At 40.0% G+C, this 23308-nt stretch overlaps 1 protein-coding gene across 6 annotated transcripts; it reads right to left on the minus strand.

Annotated features, from left to right (window-relative positions):
* Window positions 1-5324: 5324 nt before the first annotated feature.
* On the minus strand, window positions 5325-22959 carry C9orf72 (C9orf72-SMCR8 complex subunit). Of its 6 annotated transcripts, none has more exons than XM_030005078.2 (11): window positions 22876-22959; window positions 21033-21518; window positions 17911-17970; window positions 16909-17004; window positions 16179-16243; window positions 13992-14064; window positions 9989-10105; window positions 9061-9296; window positions 8496-8553; window positions 7858-7967; window positions 5325-7776 (listed from the first exon to the last, which is right to left on the minus strand). In XM_030005078.2, exons 2-11 carry the CDS (start codon window positions 21492-21494, stop codon window positions 7752-7754), a joined length of 1302 nt encoding a protein of 433 aa, XP_029860938.1. In that variant the 5' UTR covers window positions 21495-21518; window positions 22876-22959; the 3' UTR covers window positions 5325-7751. The 6 variants fall into 6 exon arrangements, with proteins under 6 accessions (XP_029860938.1, XP_029860937.1, XP_029860939.1 ...); XM_030005077.1 differs by having other exon boundaries at window positions 22725-22896; XM_030005079.1 differs by having other exon boundaries at window positions 22871-22894.
* Window positions 22960-23308: the final 349 nt, after the last annotated feature.

The following is a 23308-nucleotide window of genomic DNA, read 5'->3' on the forward strand; positions in this document are numbered from 1 at the left end:
TCTGACACGAATGTGTAAATCTAGTCCTATAGATCTGGCTACTTTTTTCTGTAATAAGCACATGTACAGGCTGGCACTTCTCTGGAACTAATTAAAGACATCATGTTGTCACCAAATCCGTAAGAGCAGTCAAACAAACAGACATTGATTTTCATATGTGACAGAGTGGTAGGTTTATTCACAAATGGACAAAGAAATCTACTGAAATATGTGAAGATGGGAATGAAAACTGGGTGATTAATTTGAAAAGAGACATTCTGAAAGTTAATGGAGTCTATTAGCTATGATTTTTTTTAACTTTTTTTTTTTTTCTTAAATGCATTATCAGAAAGGTGACTGGAATGCTTTATTATATTTTTGTCACATCTTCATAGTTTACATTTTATTTGTATATGTTTTATACCTCTGTGAAAAGTTTGCCTGAAATACAGATAGCTGTAAATACAGCTCAGCCAGATGGTACAGTCATGTGGGCTACAATTATCCTAAAAAAGTCAGAAATATAGCTGCCTTTTTGTGGAGAACTTGAGAGACAGTGAAAGGGTCTAAAGTACAATTCACATTTTACAGAGCCACTATGGCAACTACCAGCTGGCATCAAAGAGCAAACTTATTTTATGGAGTCACAGGAAATCAAACAACCATCAGTGCACTGCAGTCAAGACATGCCAGCATCGTGGCTCCCCAAACCCATGCTTGTTTTGTGAGGTGCTGTGCTGCTACCCCATGCTCCTGTACCCTATAAGGGGCCTTGTTAGTGCCTCTCTGTTTCCCCATCCTGGAGGTCCTGGCACTGAAAGGTGCCTCATGGCTTCATGCAGTCAGCTTCCTGCACATTCTGGAGCTTACAAACCCTTTGGCCTTGGCATACCGGAGGGCTGGTGGGGCACACGGCCCCACAGCAGTCCAGGTCCTACGGCGGACCTGCGACGGCCCACAGCAGAAGTGTGAAAAACAAGTTACTCTGCTGCCCTGGTATGTCAACAGTCAAGGGCGTATGGTGAGAACCTGTTCCTGCTTAATAGGAGCCAGGCAGGGGAATGGAGGCTAAAGTAAAGTAATTACGTGTTGAAACTGAGTAAGTTCAACTAGGCTGAAAGTGAACAATGGTAGGGGAACTTTGGGGTGCAAAGCCATTCACACCGAGCTTTACTATTGGTAAAGCCACATATGCCCAATGTTGCCTAAAGCGACAGTATCAGAAATACCAAATTTGGGTGCAGATGTAGCAAAACTAGGACCAATGGGGAAAAGCTATCAGGTGTGGGGTGCTGAGAGGAGCTTGGTGGGGGAAGGAAGATGCAAGGATGGCAAAAAAGTCAGCTTAAAATAAGAAAAACAGGGGAGTAAGGTATGAAATCAGGCAGAGAAAAAAGGCGGATCCTCCAGCAGCAGGAGCACAAATGTCTGCAGACAGTAGTGATGCTGGCCTGCATGCCCAAGCCCACTGGGATGCCGGAGGGACCTCCTTGGGCAACCCTCCATCGGGTCTCTGTCCATCAGATCTGGTGTGGGAGGAAATTGGTTTGCACCTCCACACTAACTGATTTGTAATTTGATTGAGATGACATGTTTATGTATTTCACTGGACTTCACACCTGTAAGAGCTTCATAGTCAAGCCTAATACTCTACATTGTTATTTAACTGCAAGCTCGTATATCTGATTGCCTAGATTACTGAGAATTTTGCTGTCCTACCCCTTTCTTTCTAGTGTGATTATTAATCAACAAACATGTTAATCAGCTTGCATCAGCTACCTCTCGAGTCTCCAACCTGACAGGAAGCATCAGACCTTGGCAGTAACAATGCTAAAAGCAGAATGAACCCAAAATGTTCCTCAGCCTGCCAGTGCCCAATTCTCTGCCAAAAACTGGTATGAAGTTAATTAGTCATTACTTTTGTCCAGGACCTTTGTACTCTGTGTGGTTTGTCTGTGCAGCTGCCCTTGGCTACTGAAAAAAAACCCTAATGCCAGAAGGTCCTTCCTCCAGAATCTAGGTTATCAGAAATTATTTCCAAATACTGCTGTCACAGAGACAGGGCAGGGAACACCAGCAGGAGATGAAGTGATGCAGGATCAATCTCTAGTGAATAGGCAGCCTGAGACAGACAGAAATCTCATCAAGGACAAACTGCTTTGCATCCCTATGGATGAGCGCAGAAGGCTGTAACTGCAGTTTCATCAGTCAGCTACACTACTCAACATTTTGGCAGAAATACTGAATTACTGTTTGTATAGGCTGCAGTACTAAATTTCAGTATTCCCTGACCTGTAATTTCTTATGTTGCTGCTTCCACTGAAAACTGAAAGTCTGGCAACTGTTAGTCATATTTAACTGAAGCTGGAAAAGACACTGTTGTACTGTAATGAGACAATTTTCTAAATGGAAGAGAAGCTGGCATTGCACTTTAAGTTTCACAAATTAGCTTTTGGCTGTTGTACATTTTCAAACATTTTGGCGTATTGTTAGATACAGGTTAGGGATGAAGGTTCAGATGTTTGCCTTTGAGATACCACTGCTTCACAGCATCAAGCTTTTACTTTGACACTCAGCCAAAAATATCTTAAGTGATTTTACCTAATTACCCTTGCTTATATGTCTACATTCCTCCCTCTTAAAAGTCTTTGCTTCCTTGCTGCAGATAGATGTTTCTACAAGGAGGTCCGATTAGCCATCATGTTTCAAGTGAAGGATATGCTGCCATTGATTGTAACATGTGTGCTAGACCCTATAGATACCATATTCCGGATACCTAACTTTTCTCTCTGGGATTCATATATTAGTGCACCCACAGTTTCACTGGTGAATCCAGGGCCACCTTTCAGCTTTTGAACACATGTGCTCTCACAGTGGAGTTTATTCAGCCCCTGCTTTTATCTGTGCCATTGGAGATACTCAGAACTGGCCAGATGATGCCACGAGCAACCGCGATCGAAGTTGGCCTGGTCCGAGCAGGGGATTGGACCCACTGCCCTCCAGAGGTCACTGCCCACCTCAGCTGTTCTCTGGTTCAAAGCAACAGTGACTGCAGCCTGCCTGCCAGGATGTAGCACTGCAGGACAGTTCGGGCTGGCAGGGACCTTGGTAGGTCCCCAGTCTGACCCCTGCCCAGAGCAGGCTCAGCCACGGGGTCAGACCAGGGCTCAGGGCTCCATCCCGTAGGGGCTGGAAACCCTCCAAGGAGGGAGATGGCACCACCTCCCTGGGCCTGGCCCCACTCCCCAGCTGTCCTCGTGGGGGGAAAAGCTTTCCCTTATCTCCAGCCTCTCCGGCCCTGTCGGCTCGCTGCCCACCAGGACGAGCTGCCCCAGGCCCCACCGGCATGGCTGCCAGGGCTCGGCCTGCCCGGGGCAGGGCTGCGCAGTGCTCCCGCCCCGAGCGCGTGGGGGCCCTGTCCTTTCCTCCCACCGGTCCTGTCCCCCTGGACAGCCGCCCTGCCCTTGTGCATGTCGGCTGGTGCCCCCCAATTTGGCGTCACCCGCAAACCTGACGGTGCACTTGGTCACCTCCCCAGGACATGGATAGAGATGTTGAACAGGACAAGCCCCAGGGCAGACCTTGTGGGACCCCATGGGGCACAAGCCTACCAGAAGATTCTCTCCAGCGACCACCATCTCTGCCCAACCAGCCGCCCAACCAGGCATTTACTCCCCTGCTGGGGCACCCACCCAGACCCCAACATCCAGCCTGGACACAAGGACATTGTGGGAGAGTGCTGGAAGCCTTGCTGAAGTCAACCTAAATGATATCCAGTTTTCCACTTGTCCACAAATCCACTCATTTTATCACAGAAAGCGATGAGGTGGGTGAAGCACCATTCACTCTTGGTCAAGCTGTGCTGACAGCTCCCCATCACCTTCTTCTCCCTCATGTGACAAGACATGTGCTCCAAGAGGACACATGCCATGATTTTCCCAGGTACCTGAGTAAAACTGGTCAACATGCAGTTCCCCAGATTGTCTTTTGGCCCTTTTCCAGTTGCCAGGGTCCTCACCCACCAACATGACAATACAGATACAAACATGTAAAAAAAGGGCAGAATTACCAGTTGCCATGCCATGCTGTTTAAGCAGAAATTTCTCTTTCCATTGATCTTTTGCTTTGAAAAGCTCCCCTGTGCTAACTGAAGGTTAATAGTCTTGCAGGGTAGCTCTATTATTTTAGTTAGAACCGAAGTCAGAGTTACTTGATGATCATTGTCAGGATTGTATCCTTTTTAAATACTTCTTAACTTTAATTAAAGTCTTCTGTGTTTGAATCCTCTGGACATGCATATGAACAGCATGCCTTTGAGAAGCGAGATAATTACTTCCTTTAACCAAAGTATCACATGAACAACCTTGTAAATAAGGCCACGGTGCCATGGAGTTTCCTTGGTGTTTTGCCCAAGTAGGAGGTGTAACAGAGCTCTACGTTAGCTCTATGCCAGGACAGAGGTAAACGACACAACCATGTTCTGTTCATGTGCAAAAAAATTCCTCTGCATACTAATGTACATGGTTTATGCCTCTCTACTCTTGAAGAGAGAACAAAGTATATTCTTTGTAGGTTCTGATTAGACAATAGAGGTGAGCAACATGCCTGTGTGAGATTGCCCTTGCATTTTGGACCACTTTCCTTTGTCTTCACAGATCTGAGAATAGGAAAAGAAATCTTTCTAATGCCTTTTCTCAGTAGAGGATGGAGTGTAGAAGTCCTGGCACTCTGTATTGGTATAACAGCAATTGGCTCAGCAATAACATTACCAAAATACCCGTTTCGCTCTGGAATGAAACTGACATTACGACATACTGATACATAGACTGGAAATATCCTCTGCAGTCCTCACAGATAAGACATTCTAGTGGATGTCTTTCTGTGCTACCTTTATAGGTATGCAAAGACCAGAAATCAAGATCAGGGAAAATGTGCTACTAAAAATGCTCTAAAACACTACTCCCCTTTCAAATCCAACTGGAAGAAATAAACTTGCCCTATATTCTTTTAACTGTAAGGAACTAAAATCCTGAAGAAAGGTATTCACTGACTGCTAGATATAAGTGAACTCCTTAAAACATTGCTAAATTCTCGCATACAGGATTAAAACTTTTTTAAAGCAGAGGCTAAATTCTTATTTGAGCACATCAGAGGCATAGCAAGTCACACCAGTCTCAGACTGAAATGAGTTAAGTCCTTAACAGAGATGGAAGAACTAAGTAACAGATGACTTTCTAACAATGGCAGTCTATATGGAAAAAGGTTTCTTCTTTATTTCAAAGGATAAAAGATAATGATTCTATCAGACACAGAACAGAAATTTCTATGAAAAAAATCAGCAGCAATTAAAGTAAAAAATTGTGCATGGATTTTATTAGAACACTTTCTTCCTGAGCAAGATTTACAACACAACATGTAGATGCATTTAATAATTTACTTCACCATACATTCTGCACTTCTGACAGTGCACTTGTGACAGTTGTGCAACAAAAGTAGCAACTGAGAGTTTCCAGCATTTAGTAATTTAAAAAAGTGACAGGATCTTTAGTAAACAGAGCTTTACTGTTAGTAGTGTCAATGCTGTTTCCAATGGCTATCAATGTGAAGTGATTAATTTCAGCAACACATTTAAAGCTCTTCTTTAGCCTTCAACACAACTTCTACATTATAAGTTTCAGCAATCTTTACATTTTTTTCCACAATCTCAGACATGAGAGTAAAAACTTAGCACAATCAGGCTCTTTTCTAATGGATCAATAATGGTAGGAAGACAAAAGAATCTCAGCACAAGTAACTTATGTCAGCATAATTCTGAAAAGTTCTTTTCGCGAAGCACTGAGCTCAATGCAAGAGTCCTACATGCACGTGCAGCAAAAAAACAGCTCCACAAAATGTAATTACATATTCAACCAGGTAATGCTGATGATGTTCATTCACAAAAATGGTGTGCAGTGGGGCTCAATTCCACATCTTTCAGAAGCACTAAATATTTAATTGTGAATCTTTGTCTTTCAGGAAATGTAAGGGAATTCTGGACATCTAAATAAAAAAGGACAGTATTCCTTTTAAAATCCGAGTATTGCACATCTCAGGAGAAGTTGTGAATCTAACTTCTGTTAACTTCCAATGCCTCGCTGCATGAAAGAGATACTAAAACAGCTATCTTGAAAACAGAAACCTGTTTGCCAAGGACAATTTTAGCAATAAAGCAACCGTGGCTTCTTTAATCACAAGTGCAGCTCTTTCACAATGAATATTGAGTTATGAGGTTATGCTAACACAATACAAATATATTCCTGTGTTTGTCCAAAAAGAAAAGAAATACAACAACATGCAGTACAGATGTACCACTGATTTAAATTTAACACACACCAACCATGCGTCAGAACTCAAAAAAATGGGTGTGGATTAACCTGACACCACACTGCTCTACATGCTACTGAGAAGGAAAGGTTGAGGCATACAAATAGAAAACGTGTTTTTATTTTCAAGCAAAGCAAAGTTGGAGATGTGCTAAGATGAACTAAGAAGATTGGCAAGATTATTCACTAGAATTCACTTAGGAAAATGCTAATCACATTAGTTCATAGCTGTGCTTATCTCTGAATTAAGGATTACTAAATATATTAATGGCAATGCAAAAAAAAAATTACTGTTTTATCTTTTATTTTGGCTATCACCATTGTGTTCTTTGGGAAGGTCTAATACTTTAATCTGAACCTTATTCTAACTGACAATGGAAAAACCAGCAGCAGTTTACAGGCAGAAAGACTGACAACTGCTGCTGAATGACACAAGTTTTCTGCTTTGTGTTTTGAAAGAGCTCAATTATGCTGGATCATTGAACACTTCCCTGCGAGATGGCCCAACAATCTGTGACAGAGTATCCTGGTTGGCACTTGCATGCAGAAAGCTGCTTAAATAATGACCCAGTTCCCACAAGCAGAGTGCTGCTATTTAAGCTGCTCATAGTCAACAGTTTGCACACAAGAATAGCAATTTGTAGTATATTAAAAATCCCAAACACTTTTAATGCTCTAAACAGAGGAGACAGTAGTGTTAAAAAGGCAGATGAGGGAAGACACATTTCAGATTTGTACCACATATATAAGAACAAACACTTTTAAAACCTCTTTGAAACGCCTGGAGGGCCCCTATTCTGCAACCTCCATGACTACTCCATGATTAGAGAGGACATATGTATTGTTTTCTGTGGAAACACTAAATATACTGACACAGCAGAACTGGGAAAAACTGACATGCACCTTAAGGAAGTGTCTCCGGAAAGAAAACGAAAATGCTTCCCTTTATCATACACCAAAACTTTTTCAAATTTATCTACTAGGCCTATATGGCAAGGGAACCTCTGGTAACATTTATTGTTAAAGCACACAGAAGAGAGGGATTCATTAAAATCATACTTGTCTAGTTAAGCTGATATTGCCTCTAACAAGATCCCCTCCTGCTTCGGACAGACTGTAGTGTCACTGTGCTCCTAATGCTCCATCCTCAATCAAGTCAATGATTGTCACAAGCGTGGTGGTCACACAGGCAGATTTCTTTTTGTACCATGCAAGACTGCACTACTACACGTCAGCGGTGGAGAACTTTAAAACGTCATGAGCACATCACGTTCTTGTACACTAGTGTAGAACGGCTTCCCAAAGATAAAGGAATGTAGACCTGGTTTAATCTTCTCAGCCAAAGCCATTATTATGTTAAGATCGCCCTCTGCTGCTAAGTCAAGATCTACCTTTAAGCTACGAAGAGACTTAAAAGGTTTTTTTTCCTTTTTGCCTGTAAGAAAATAAAAAAGGTGTTGTAAAAAAGAACAGAGGAAGTTTCTCAACACCTGCTTTCTATTATCTGTTCACTTACGTGTCATCCTCTACGTATTTTATTAAAGTTAAGGCTTTTCTGTGAAGGACTAGTAGAAATTGTGCAAGGAAAGTACTCCTTAGAGACAAGCCAGGCTTCAGATGGAAGATCTATTAAAAATTATACCAGAAAATTAAGTAGACATGGAAATTCAAGTATCATTTTAAGAATGTGGAATATAAAGAAACACTGCATACACACATACATATCCTTAATTATAGCAAAGCAGGAATATTAACAGCATATTTGTAGATATACTCAACATTCATTCTTAGTTTTCTAGCTGCTCAGATGCAATAAATTAAGCTGTTTTACAATTCTGTTTGGATAAAGTATTATTTTCCTTTTTAAAATGATATGAAATTAATCTCCATCAGGTAGCTTTCTCAATACGTAATTGTAGACACTGTTGCATAGCAATAGAAAATGTGCATTGTTTTTCATACGTAAGGAATTTCAGTATTATACTACAAATAACACAAGTATTTTTCGCTCTAGTTATGCAGAGAAGAATCACAGCACTAGTATGAAAAAGAGCTATCAAGCCAACAAATTATCTATTCATGTTAAATTATCTGTTACTAGGGCTCAAAGCACTGAACTTCAGTTCTTGTTCTTTCTGAAAAAGCAACAATTACCTGATCCAGGAAGGCTTTTACTAATGTATCTCGATGCAGGATATCTTGAAAGACATTTCTATAGAAAAGAAAGCAAACAAACATGTGAGGTAATGCCATGGACACTAACTGTCCAGCAGTTGTGCACAGCAGCAGCATTAGTGTTTACAATCTGGCAGAAATTAAAAGTGAATTCAAAATTTTAGTGAATTATAATCCTGCTATTTTTAAAGCTAATCCAGAATTTTAAAGCAAAACTTTCAGATGTAATTAACTAAACCCAGGAAAGCCATTGGGCCCTGTCAAATACACTTAGGTCTGTTATACACCTATTTAAAACAGGCAACAAAATTAAGATAACATGGTCAGATGTATCACTGAAAATGAGTTTCAGTAATATTTAATGCAATGAAACTACTGATGGAACTGGTAAATTCCTCCAAAACAAATGCAAGTACTGGAGCTGAAGAAGCTTATTAAAAACAAAAAAACCTCATGTACTTTATTAGAAAGTACGCTTTGCACTACTTTACTCGCTTGTCCCAAATCAAGCAACTTTTGAGAGATGTGACAGAGGAGTACGTACAAATCAGGTGTGAAACTCTCATCTGTGTGGATAATATGATCTTGAGACATTTCTTCATCTGAATTAGCTCTCCAAAATGCTGTCAGCTCGGATCTCATATATCGTCGTTGGTTATAGATGTGTTCATGACAAGGGGGCATCTGCTTCACTGTATTGACATCTACGTCTATATGTGTAGTAGGATATGGGGCGTACATTACTTGACGGAAAGGCAACACAAAGCTTCCTGTTGCATCCTGTTTTAGTGAAAAAAAATATTCTTCTAGTTACTTTTAAAAAAAAAAAACCAACAAAGCTATATTGGAACAAAACAGTATTAAAGCATCATGCCTAAATTTTAAATCTCATTTGTTTAGACACATTTTGTTTGAGAGAACTGGTGGTTGTAGCCCAGTAAAAAGTCCCTCATACTGGATGTTTCCCTTAATATAATCGTGAAAACAGGTACTGAGGTAACCTGTATATTAAAGTATTGCATCATCTGCTTCATGAGCCCATTAACACTACAGTATTCTATTTATCTGGTAAGTTTAGACTGCTTGCTAGAGCAAGAAGCATTATTTTTCTATTCAAAAGACTTGGAAACTGTAGGATGGATGGACTGTTCTTTTTTTGGTTTTGGTACAACACAAAAAGTTAATGCCTTTTGGGATTCTAGCCCCAAGTAGGCAAAAGAGTATTATTGTACCTCAAAGTACAGGAATGATACTCAAGAAGTAGATGTGTTAGAGAAAAGACTGGCTTGGAATTTTAACATGCAAATAGTTACAAGGAAAGCGATAGTGCCAGAAAGGAATCAAGGGAAGATCACATATTTCTTTGAACATCTCTGTATGTGTATGCGTGTGCATATTATATGCACACGGATACACACATCAAAGAATGTTCTTAAACTACAGAAGAATAGAACTACCCTAAGCGTACTTACTTTGAGTAAGCCTTGAACAAAAAGTCCTGACTCGTATTTGAAAGAAGACTCATTTCTACAGAGTCTGGAACACTTCCGCTCCGACGGCGTAAGAAACAGACACAACGTTCTCACAATCTGCATTAAAAAGAAGTTTTGAAAAACATGAAAATGTAAGGAATGAACTGATCTTCAAATGGAATTTCTGATTAGAATATATTAGGCATTTCAAATTATGAACAAAAAAGTTCACCATGCTTATTAGAAAAGCCAAAACTTTACCAAGGTCACAGAACAGTGACATACTTCAATTATTAAGCTGTAAGCCATATTACTCCAACTTCTTGTCAAATAAAGAAAAAATCCAACGCTTTTTGGCAAAGTTTGTTTTTTAGCCAACTACATAGAACAAATCACTTTTGCCTTCTGCTGCTTCTTCCTATTACATAAACATGAATTACTGTGATTACTTTCCTAGCCTTTTAAGCCTCTTACTTTATGCATTCAGGCACAGTCGATTTCCTAAATAAGTATCCATGCTTATTTCCTCAGTAATTTCCTCAAACTCTCCCTTAAAAGCAACAAAGGTACTTCATTACCCATTGTCAAACTCCTGTGCTACTACAGCTACAAGTAATCATGCATTCTGCTAATCTTTCAGTCTTAACCTGTGGAGTCCTATCTGTGTCTGTAAGGTGTTTGAGAAGGCTCTATCCTTGCACAATGTGTTTGTGCAGTACCTAACAATGACAACCTAGTTTCTGACTAATGCTTTGTGCCACTTCAGCAAGATGCAATAGGTGGTTTTTTTACTTTAAGGAAAGCTAAAGTATGTCATAAAGAAAGCAATTACTTCAGAACAGTTGCACTGTGACACAAAGAGCACACTGCTGATAAGAACCTGTGTATAATTTATGAAATTTACCCTGGATGTATCTTGAGACTCACATTTTTCTAAACTGTTTTTTTTCCTACAGTGTCTAGCTTATCAATACATTATTTTACATACTCATAACCATTTAGACCTTAAAGCCTTTTAATTAATTATTTTATGAACTATAAACTTTAAGCTTTTTATAACCACTTAAGCCATTAACATTTCCTCTATTATGCTAACTTAAACATGTGCAAATCTTACATCCCTGAAACAATACCTATTAACTGTGGTTAGCTGATTTCAGCTAAGAACTGAGAATTTTCTTCTCTCTGGTTCCCCTGTTGCTTGTGATTATTTTTCAGTATCAGCATTTACTGTCTATTTCATCAGAGGTGCTTTACCATCACTGCCAATACACATGAAACAATGCACACTCCCCCCAATTTTTATAAAGCATCACAAAGTGCTTATTTCAAAACACAGGTTTACTAAAGGTGCCTTGAATTTTTAAAAAGAAGACTATTATATTACACTGCAGCAAGAAGCCCTACATACTATAAAATACATAATATTTATAGTCTACAAATAATATACTCAGCAGGACACTCTTAATTTTTATTTCATGCTGAAGCAATACACACAGATACATATATATATATATCAAAAAGGGTATCAACTTTGAAAATTAAAATGGATTTTTCCTCAAAGGAAGGTTTCAGTCTTACAAAACAAACCAGAGCTCAATAATTAGCACATCACAATTAAAAACATAATCAGACAGAAAAGCCCAATATACAAAACCAATCCCTATCACAAAATGAGGTTTTCTGAATATACTTCTTCTCCACAGGTACCACTGTAGGACCTTTGTCATGGTCTCAGGATATGGGACTATTGTTATTGTATGGCCCAGAGGCCCCAGTGTAAATTGAAAACTTGTAATGCTACATAACTACACAGAACCTTACCCTCACAGCAGTATTGGTATAGTCATTAAGTGTGGTGGTACCTAATACCTGAAGGCTCTAGGATTGCACTTTTATGAAACCTTTCTTTTCATTCCCAGTTGCAGGGATATTCTGAATCAAAGAGGTTTATTAAAAGGAAACAGCCGTGAACGTAGAGAGGTAATTGATTTAGTGAAATACATCTACTCTCAAAGAAAACAACATTTCCTTCATGATTTATCTCTGAATAACCTAACTGAAAATTAGCTTCAGTTTTTTTATTAGAAGGGATGGAGTAACACCCTAACTAAATGCAAGTCAAAGGGAAATCTCTCTAAACAAAATGCTGATACATTGCAGTATGCTAAAAGGAAATATGCTTTAAGAAATATTTCAATGGACAGTAAACACAAGTGTATCTCTTCTAGGAGCTGCTTTCAGTTTATCTGAAACTAGCATTTTGGTATAATCAAAAAGCTGTATACAAAAAAAGTACTTGGACAATTCTGAATAAGGAAAACATCCTCATTTGATTTTTCCCTCACATACCGGGTAGGCTTAAAATAAGCATCAAGAAACTCTCCATTTACACCAAAACATTAGAGGAAAAGCAGTGCAGGTGATAGTTTCATATTGGTTCAAATTAAATATTTCATAACCACCTTACAAGAGAGTTACTAACAGCATGGGAAAAAAAAAGTCTGCCACAAAAATGTAATTATTTTCTTGTTCTGAAATGATAGCTTCCAATAGTGACCTTTTTTTCCTCCCAAATAGACCATAATTATGTATATACTCTTCCCTGTTAAGAGGTACAGCTAATGCTGCTTATTTTTTCTAGACCTGAAAGCTCCTAAACATCATCCCTGATGTGCTCCAGCCAGTATGACACACTGAGTGTTTTGTTGTTAGAGGACACATTTTCAGGGGTTTAGATCTGGACTTTGCCTCTTTCTGGTTCTTCTGGAAAGATGAGTGTCGTGGTTTAACCCCAGCCAGCTACTAAGCACCACACAGCCGCTCACTTCCCCCCTCCCCGCCCCCGCCCCAGTGGGATGGGGGAGAAAATTGGGAAAAGGAGTTAAACTCCTAGGTTGAGATAAGAATGGTTTAATAGAACAGAAAAGAAGAAACTAACAATGATAACACTAATAAAGTGACAATAGTAATAATAAAAGGATTGGAATATACAAATGATGCACAATGCAATTGCTCACCACCCGCTGACTGATGCCCAGTTAGTCCCCAAGCGGTGATCCCCACCCCTCCCCCCTTCCCCCAGTTTCTATACTGGGCATGATGTCACATGGTATGGAATACCCCTTTGGCCACTTTGGGTCAGCTGCCCTGGCTATGTTCCCTCCCAAATTCTTGTGCCCCTCTGGCCTTCTTGCTGGCTGGGCATCAGAAGCTGAAATATCCTTGACTTTAGACTAAACGCTACTTAGCAACAACTGAAAGCATCAGTGTGTTAGCAACATTCTTCCCATACCTAACTCAAAACCACAGCACTATACCAGCTACTAGAAAGACAACTCTATCCCAGCTGAAACCAGGACAATGAGTCAAACCTAATTTAAGATCTACCAGCTGAACTATACACTTACTTACCAATTAAGTTTTAAACAGACTGAGGATGAAGTCAACACAAATACAGCTACGATGAAAAAAAATACTGGAATTGCTGGAATGGTTTGAAGTCCTGGTAAGCTTGCCCGTTTCAACATGTTTGTGTGTGTGACTACAGGCTCAGCTGCTTTGAGGTTCCATGAAACATGAGCAGTTCATGATGCAGAAGCACATTTATTCCCCAGCGTTAAGAAAAATTATGCAGATACTAATTTCTTAAGAGTACATGGAAAATACACACTGACATAGCTGAACTGAGCAAGCCAGTTCAGACCTCTTCAATTTGTGTATTGTAGCTAACAAAAAGCTCAGATGCATTTACTTGTTTATATAGAGTATCAATTAAATTAAATACATTGGTTTTCTTATAGTTGCCAGAATATAACTGATAAGGCAATTTTCAGGCAGAATTATCAACTGCTAGATGAATCAGATGAAGTAAGATAACCAGACAACAGTATTCCTTCCTTCTTCAACCTCAAGTACGTTTATAGATAAACCTTGTTCCAAATAACACACTAACACTCCTAATAGTCAGCATTTAAGTTTGGTTTATTAGAAAGTGCATTACCTTATTAACTTTTTCTGCGCTGCTTCCAACAACTACAGAACAACCACAGGTCTGCAGGTGTGAACTAATTGCACTGCAAATAAAAACAAACATAGGTTAATACATTTAAACAGACTTTTCAAATAAAACAATTACCATCTTAATAAGAAAAATGAAGTGCTTCTAGTATAAATATAGGCCCATACCCATAGGGCCTCACACAGCTGTGTAGGTTACTGCTGAAATCCAAAAGTTCAATAGTATCTACATTTTCATTTTGATGAATAAAAAGACTGTCACTCAATATCTCCAAACACCAGTTACAGAGCAAACAAAACCTGTCTATTGCTACTATCTAACTGTATTACAGAACCTGTATAAAATAACTCATCTAAAGTAAATACTAATAATAAAAGATTCAAAAGCATCTATACAGAAGACCTATTCCATGGTTGTCCCAATTTTCCGAAACTGTGGGTCAGAAACCCATTTTGGGAGACCTGGGAGGTAAACTCTTCTACTCTTGCTAACTACATGGGCAAGAGCATGTCACAAGCTTGAGTCCCTCAAAATACACACAGGCATGCTTGAAGTTGAGTGATCTTGTCTTGTGAGTTGCCAGCAGCACACAGATCTGATTTAGTCTCCCTTAAGCTTGGAGGCTGCAGTAAATACAGCTGGACTAACCTTGACAACTCTTAACTTGTCCTTAAGAAACTTCTGTTGAGGTTTCTTATCCTCATCCTCCCTTTCCCCCTGTACTTTCTCAAACCAGCACCTGGCCCACAGCTTCAAAAAGTCTAGATACCCTAGAAAGTCTAGGTAGTATTAAAAAATTTCTCCAATACCTGTGAATATACAAAAGTACATTTATACTATCTTACTGAAGGATGCATTGTATGTGATTAACCAGTTCTAATAAACACCTCTAATTGATAAGGACTATAATAGCTCCACTCAGACTCTGAAATCCTACAGGTGGACTTTATAGTGGACCTGCTACTATTTCTCTTATCCAGTATATTCTAAGAGTTAAATTTAAGGTCATCTGAATAGCTATGAGTTCTTCCTTTGGGGCAGGAATAGATGTTTAATTTCATTTAGAAGTTACTAAGAAAGCATAACTACTTATTTGAGAGGTTGGTATTGTTAATATGGCAGTTAACTTAGTTCAATCCAATTTTTATTCAATGACATGTATAAATCCATACAACACTATATTTAAGACTTGAAATCTGAACCTAGATGAGCTAATAAGCTTTGCAGATAAGCTAAAAAGCAGACATTTGGACCCTTCACACGAATGGCCATGTTATTCTTTTCCGGACAAAATTTCCAGGGAGAAGCAGCAGCACAAGAGATTAACTGACACCCTGCAGGCTACTACCTGCCCAATAAATCTCCATGTGTTATAAAAATAGCTCATCATTGTAGGATCAATGGCTCTAGTTGTTTACAATAATACACTCCATAACAGTCACTTCATTATTTCCCAAATTCTCTATGGAACTAAATACTACATTATTGTGAAGAATTAGTTAATTTAACACATGAATTTCTGTAGCACTGAAAGCATATGTGACGCTGTATAAATAGATGGCACTAGGCACTACATAAACGAATGCAGTTACACCAGAGATGTTCTGAAAGGTAATGGAATATAAATTAAAATCTATGAAATACGCTTTCCCACAGGAAGAGACCAAGATGCTCCCAAGTGCCACTACTTCCACTTACACATTAAAAACACGGGGAAAAAAGAGAAATACACAATTTAATAATAACCTTTCTATATGCCATACCATTAATGACTCTTATTCATAGTTTAGGCAGTAAACAGAACCCTTTTTTTTTTGGCATTTCATAAAAATTAAGACTTGAGTTATATCCTCATAAAGTTAAACGTAATTATCAAAGCAAAATTATATTTGATGGAAATTCTATTATCAAGCAAATGACTCTGTGACAACACAGTCTATACAGATGCAGCTATCAGCTCAGAGCCATTCTTCTAAAACGACAGCAACTTCTACCACATTTTGTAGACAAAAATTTCAAAAAGCCACATACATATCATCCTGCCATCTCCTATGAAGAAAACTAATCTAATACATGTTCACATGCACATAAAGATAAATATATACATACATATACACACACAAGTTTAAACTGTTTTACTGCAGCATAAATCAAAACTGAAATTCTTACTTGAGAAGAAAGCCTTCATGGCAACTATCCCCAATGTCATCATCATTTAGTACCGTGTCACTTATCTGAAATGCAAGTAAATATAAACGAAGGTTAGACAACCTTCTGCAACACCTTCCAATTAATTGATTTTTGGTTTTAATGATAGGTGGGAACTGTTTGGGAACTATTTAAGCTAAGTTGTAAGACTGTCCAAAAAAGCACAACCTTAAAAAGACCTTCTGACTTTAGCCAAAGCATTTTGAAAATGAGACAGTTACTCGATTATTAAACGTTCTTCACCAGTCATAAGTCAGATTCCTTTCAGTGGCTTTTTTCTATAACCTTGTCCAAAATACTTTAAATCAGGGCATGAGAGATCACTTCTACTTCCTCCTTAAGAAGTCTAAGCCACACTGAAACAAGTATCAACATTAAAACCATTTACCTCCCCATTCATTTTGCTATGCATCAAATAGCCTTTCCACTCCACTCTTAAAAACGGTATCATCCTACACAGTCAATTTTGCTAAGTGCTGACCATAAAAACCGCTGCTACTACTGTTATATTTACCGAACTACAACAGTTATGTTAAACCATTCCCGACACCTCTTAGGAGAACTTGATGTGAATCAACTGGGGCGTACAAGAATTTATGACAACTGTGGGGTTTTGTCTGCCAAAGGGAGTACCAAACCAGAGTGCCAAAGCCACTTTTTTATTCAGAATGCAAAGAACGCAAGGACTTACATCTATTTCTTCCGGAACACTGTGTGATTTCATAGATGAAAGGAGTTCCATTACAGGAATGACTTCTCCCGTCAGCATTGGAATGATGCTCTGGCCCTGCACAACAAATAAAATGTTTGAAGTAAAAAGCACATTGTGCAGTATTAGAAGTTACTACTAACATGAACTTGCAATATTACATGCAAAACATCTTTAACTTCCTATTGCTTGGAAGTGTGGTATGAGTGTAAATTGATGCATAGACTTCTTGGGCTTTGCTCATCAATAATTATGAACTGGAAACATACATATTGCTTCTCAACATCATGTCTAAAATGTATTTCAAGGGTCCAACGCTAATTTTCACAGTCAGTTTGATTGGCCTAGACAAGTATTTGGAGTGAGATAATTTGATCATAACATATTACATGCAATTACTGTTAAGCATTTTAGATTCAAGTCTGATGTTTTAACAATGACAGGAAACCGAACACAGGCATATTAGTTAATAACACACAAAATTACTTATCTGATTTATCTATCACAAGAAACTGAAGCGACAATTTCATATTTACAGTTTCAGAAATAAAATTCTTTGCACAGTCTTATCCGTTAGGTCTCCAACCACATTCCAACATGACAGACTCCGTATGTCTCTGTAACTTGAAAAGGTAACGACCTAGTGAAAAACCATCCTTGATAGGAGGCGAGCATGAATCTATGGAAGCTACTACCTTTACAGAGCTTCAAGTTCAAGTGACTTTCCTTTTCTGAAAGGTAATATTCTTCATAGATTTCCGTTTTACCCATAAAGTGATGAAATATATTTTCCTTCAATTTGTTCACAGCTTCCATCATCCTATCTTCAGAAACTTTGCCTCCTGTGCATGGCAGGTCATCAGCCACTCCAAAGTATCTTCCTGGATCCCAAAAATAAGAAGCAGCACCAACTTCTACAGTCACCAGATGCAGTCAAGTACTTTTGTGATGGCGTGCCATACGCATCAACCAGATGGCCCTTACCTGATCCTCCATTCTCTCCGTGCCTTCCAACACAATCTTCTGGAAATGTTCTTGCCTCTCCTGAGCAAGAGAAGCAGTTAAATATAAACGCTCTGGTATTTGTTTATATATGTATGTACACAACAGTCAAATGGTACAGTTTCTTCCCTGTGGAGTCACGCTTCTTAGATTCAAATTTCGATGTTCAAGTCTTTTTTCTTTTACAGAGTTGACATTAGCGGGAAGTGATGTCATTTTAAACAGACCAACATGCCCTGCTTTGCCCCCCACCAAACCTCTCACATGCTTGGCCAGGAGTAACAAGAAAGGGAGGGTGTGATGACAATGACAAAACATTAAGTTTCTTCATTACAGATCAAGAAAATGCCAAATGATCAGATTACAGTGCAGAATTCCACTTTAGGTATGAATTTTTACTTTCAAATGGATACAGACTGATGGTTCCTGATGCAGCAAGAGAAAAAAAGAGATCTTCAGAATGAGAAAAATTATTTGTTTGGGGAGGGTAGGAAAAACAAGACTTTTTTTCCACATCTTGAGACACTGACAAGTCTTCAAAACGTGGTTTTTTAACCAAGTACAGGAGACATGAAACCTCAAAATACACAAAAGACAAGGTACAAGAGACTGGACAAAGTTATCAAAACAGACTCATCAGCAGCTGAGTAGCAAACTGGATTCAAACTGCAACTTACAACGGAATCAAGTTATTATTCACAAAGAGAATTTGGCATTAATCACTGGAACAATCAATATAATACCCCAAAAATGGAAGATGCTGCGAGAACTAATGGTATCTTTTGCTGGATGCTGGCAGGTTATTGCATTTTTATTGATTACTCATTAGTTTCCTATGACTGAACTACTCAAAGTTGATCAACTTCAAGTGGGAAGAGTTTACATGACTTTTTTTCAGCAGATGAATAGGGAACAAGCTACAGTAACTTGCCCTAAAACAGTAATAAAACTTGTCTAACCATTTAAAAGAAGCATCTGTGAAAAACAATACTGGAACGAGGCAGATTCCTTTGGGGCAACTCCATCCTTGAGTTCAGTGTCAGTGAAGTAAGACATCCTTGACAATGATGATCCTTTGCTTTAAAAGAAGTCAGTCTTCATGAAGATAAGGCTGAACAAATGGTGTAGGCCACTTCTTTTTAGAAATATAACTGCTCAAAATTATTAGACAAACATCTGTAACATAAAATTGAAGTAGATAAAAGGGGATTCTAATCCCATATAGATGACTTGCTTGGAGTTGCTTGTCTGTCTTTGCCAGTCTGAACACTGTTCCATGTTTCTCCTAGTCCTTGAGGTGACGTTTCTTCTTCTAAAATCTAGCTGGAACTGTTGTCTGGCTCTACACAGAACTCATGAGAGCTGATAACCACAACCATTAGAAATTCCAGAACAGATACACAGTTCCTTTCAGATATGACTTCAACATTTTTTGTTCTGTTGTAGCCATAGCTGCTGAACTGCCTCAGAACGGAAACTACAAAATGAGCCTGTTTTAATTCAATATTATCATTCTACAGCTCATGCCTAAAGTTTAATCTACATTTTCAAAGCAGTTTTCTCTCTTCTAGGTAAGGCTGCAGAACTGCAGATATATGCAGGAACCTTTGATCTTCCTCCAGAAAAAAGAAAAAAAAATAAAAGACAGACAATAAAAGTCTATTTCAGAATGTATCACTGTCTCAGCTAACCCAGCTGATCTATCTGCTTCAAGAACATCTGAAAAAGAATGAAGAACTTAATGACTGATTTCTGAGGAAACTAGTAGAAAACATTTTTTTTTGTCATTCTCAATGCCACTTGAAGGCTATTTCTACTGTGAAAACTTACTGATATGGATCAATGTCCAAAAAGAGAGAAGACCTAGTATAGCTAAGGAAGATGGACAATTCTTATTTGACCACTCATTAAAAGTCACTACAAAGGACACTAAACAACAGAGAAGGAATGTAAACAAGAACATGAGATAGCATCACTTACATCGAAAGCACTAACATCCAGCAGGCTTTCAGAAGACTAGGTCAGGAATGACATATTTGTGTTTCTACTATATTGGAAAGGAACTTTATGTCCTATCCTTCCCCTGAAAAACAAACCCCAGAAGTATGAAGAGCCAATGTGACAGAAAACACTGCCAGTCATCATCAGGCAATACAGCAAAAATCAACGGAGTTTGTTCGTGTACCAAAAAGGAAACACCACGACCAGAAAAATTAGCATCAGCTTATTATTTCTGGAATCTTAATTAGTTCAGATAAGAGCACTCAAAAAGGAAGTCTAAAGTATGTTGACTAGAAGTCTCAAAACAGAAGAGGAACAAAAACTTTATCAAAACATGCATCACCATACACATTACAGCTGACATGCAATCTACCGCTCTAAGACAACTTGTACTCCATGAAGACAACAGAGATTTTAATTTTTCTTGTTAGAATGTTATTTATTTTAAACAAAAATACATAACAATTTTCACTTCATAAGGAGTTATCCATAATGTATCCAAAGGTAAGAGTTGCAATTCTTCAGAAAAATCTAGCATGTTTTCCTTTTTGAATTTCAAAACTAGAAATATCTGGACTAAAGGAGATGTATTTTCGTGGTTCTCCCACTAGTTTTACACAATTTAACACCTCCCAAACTGTTTGTTGATACCTTTTTTTTTGAAAAATAACACTGTAATAACAATGACAACATTAATTGCATCAGTTCCCTCTTCTGGAACTCAACAGTGAAAACAATGATTTGAAACACAGTAAATTTACAATTCTACCTAGTTTAAATACACTAATTAACACACTTAAAAGCAAAAATTTATATCAAATTCACAGAGATGAAGATCTGTACAGGATACCTGTTTCAGCGAGATAGCCTGGTATAGGTTATACAATATTACCAGGATAAATCATGTGGCTAAAAACCCCAGCCTTGAATTTTCTGACATATTGACAACTTTTAACCTTCAAAATTGTATACTTTTAGAGAGGTCAATGTCCTCTGAGCTTTTGTGTATGAATTGCTACATAACAGGTGTCACAGAATCTTAATTCTTGCTTTTGCTCAAGATAACCTGGACAACTGTTTTTAGTAATGAATAATAAACCTACCTTATGCATCCATATTCTTCCTTTCCTTATAATATGTGTTAACCTATCCACGCACACTCTGTGAAGTGGCAGGTAGAAGCCAAGTTCACTTTGTGGAAGTATAATTGATAGTCCATATGTGCTTCTGTCTCCATTCCAGTTTCCATCAAAGATTAATGACACAATGATTACCCTTTTTTCTGCCAAGACGAAGAACTTCACATCTATTGCACCGCTTTCTGCATTCCGAAGAATTTCTCCGTTCAGGGTGTGGTTAGCAAGAAAAGTTATTTCACCATCACTGAGAAGTACCTGTTCTGTCTTTGGGGCCCAGATATGCCGCACTCGGGGGCCAAGAATATTGTCCCAGTAAGCAAAAGTGGCAGCTAGTAGAGGTGACTCGCCATTCAAAGAGATCTCTGTTTTAGCAACTGCAGGAGATGGTGGTGGACAAAGAGCTGACATGCCTGCTTCCTCTCTCATGTATAACTGAAATGCTTATGCTACCTAAAAAAAAAAAGGTTTCATAGAAAAAAACAAAATCAGAGCTGCACTCATTATTATCTCATGTTCTTTTGTTTCCAAATAAGACTTCAAGAGACAACCTGACTTCTACACCTGAGATTTCACTGTAGACTTCATTCAAGAAGGAAGTGTATACGCATACCTTCCACATAATGAAGTGGTATGCTTTACAAACTTTAGTCAGTCAGACCTCAAATACCCTTTATTCACTACACAAGTATGATGAGCCTGCACAACATTCAACTTGTGTAAGAAAACTGACAAAAATTATATATATCCTTTACATCACGGTGACATGCAGGGTGTTGCGATACAAGATGAATGTTTAGCACTTGGTAGAATCTATTGATGGAAAATTCTTCATAGACACATAGACATTTGTGTCTGCGTACACACAAATCCTTAAACATTTTCCCTAGCAACTTACCCATTTTGATAGAGCTTCCCCATTTTCATGGGGCTGCAGAAGATAACAGGAAGTTCCACCTCCTCTAAAAGTTATGCTACAGTCATAGGAACGCATTAAATAAAAAAGTTTTACAAAGAAATTCAACCCAGGATGGAAAACTCTAAAAGCTAAAATCCACTGATCTTGACAAAACCTCACACGACCAGAACTCAGCCTTCCTTTCCTCTCTGCCTGCAGCACTCCAGAGGGGACACCCCTGGAGTATCTAAGGAGCAGTAACAGCCACCTCACTGACACAGCTGTAACTCGCCAGGCCTCTGGCACCGTTCCTTTCCACGTATATGAACTTTTTTTTTTTTTTTTTCTCTCGTCAGTGTCCCTAGTAAGATCGTCCAGATGCACTTCCTCACAGCGGGAGGGTAAAGCACCCTTCTCCGGCTACTTCTCAAGCCCGGCTGAACACTAGGCCGTCCCCTGCCGGCCGGTGACCAGCCCGGAGGACAGCGGGGAAGCCGAGGCCGTTTGAGGCTCTCTACATGTGACTTCACAGTTTTCAGGGAACACGAAAGAGCGCGCCAGCCACCCCTGCTCCCTTACGCTCACGGGCTGACGAGAGACTCCCTCTCACCACAGCCCTTCCAGGAAAGCCAGCCGCCGCCGCCCACCAAGGCAGCCGCGGCACACGATGGCCGCCCGCCGGCAGGAACACCGCGCTCTCAGCCTGGATCAGGCCCCTTTCACACCCTCCAGCTCTGCTCTGAACTTCGGAAAGGACCCACCTCTCGGGGAGGCGGTTGGGAGGCGAGCTGCGAGGAGGCGCAGCTCCTTCCCTCCGCAAACAGGAGACGGAGACGACGACGACAGCCCCCGGGACGGAAAGCTCACCCACCCCCGCCGCCCCGGCCCCGCGCCCGCCTCGCCTCACCTCACCTCCGCACCAGCCGCCGCCCCGCGCATGCGCCCGCCCCCTTCCCGCCTGCCCACCCAGCGGCGGGCCTCAGCAGCGCTCCCGCGCAGGCGCAGCACCGCCCCTCGCCGGCGCGGGGAGGGAGCGGGCGGCGCTGGCGGGCGGGGAGCCGGGCGGGGAGCCGGGCGGGGAGCCGGGCTGCCCAAGCCCTTGCCAGGGCGGCGGGGGAAGGCTGGGTTGGCTGAGGGCGGCGGCGGCAGCGGCAGGGAGGCGGCGTTACCTCACGGGCGGCGGAGGAGAAACGGCGGCCGGCGGCGCAGCCTGCGCAGAAGCGCCTGGGTGCTGTGGCCGCTGCCTCCGCCGCCGCGGCGGAGAGAGCAGCGCCGGTGTGCCCGGGGAAGAGTGGTGTGTGTAAGCCAGGGCCCTCCGTGGGAGGGAACAACCCCAACCCAGTCC

The sequence above is a fragment of the Aquila chrysaetos genome, chromosome Z (assembly GCF_900496995.4).
Source record: "Aquila chrysaetos chrysaetos chromosome Z, bAquChr1.4, whole genome shotgun sequence".
In the NCBI taxonomy this organism is placed as follows: Eukaryota; Metazoa; Chordata; class Aves; order Accipitriformes; family Accipitridae; genus Aquila; species Aquila chrysaetos.

What these genes read in the sequence shown, in the direction of transcription:
- C9orf72 (XM_030005078.2), bottom strand. Translation starts at nt 21,494, where the DNA reads ATGAGAGAGGAAGCAGGCATGTCAGCTCTTTGTCCACCACCATCTCCT. An exon ending in GTGTTCCGGAAGAAATAGAT is followed by an intron (nt 16,244 to 16,908) that starts GTAAGTCCTTGC and finishes CTTGCATTTCAG; the next exon opens with ATAAGTGACACGGTACTAAA. An exon ending in GCGCAGAAAAAGTTAATAAG is followed by an intron (nt 10,106 to 13,991) that starts GTAATGCACTTT and finishes TTTTTAATGCAG; the next exon opens with ATTGTGAGAACGTTGTGTCT.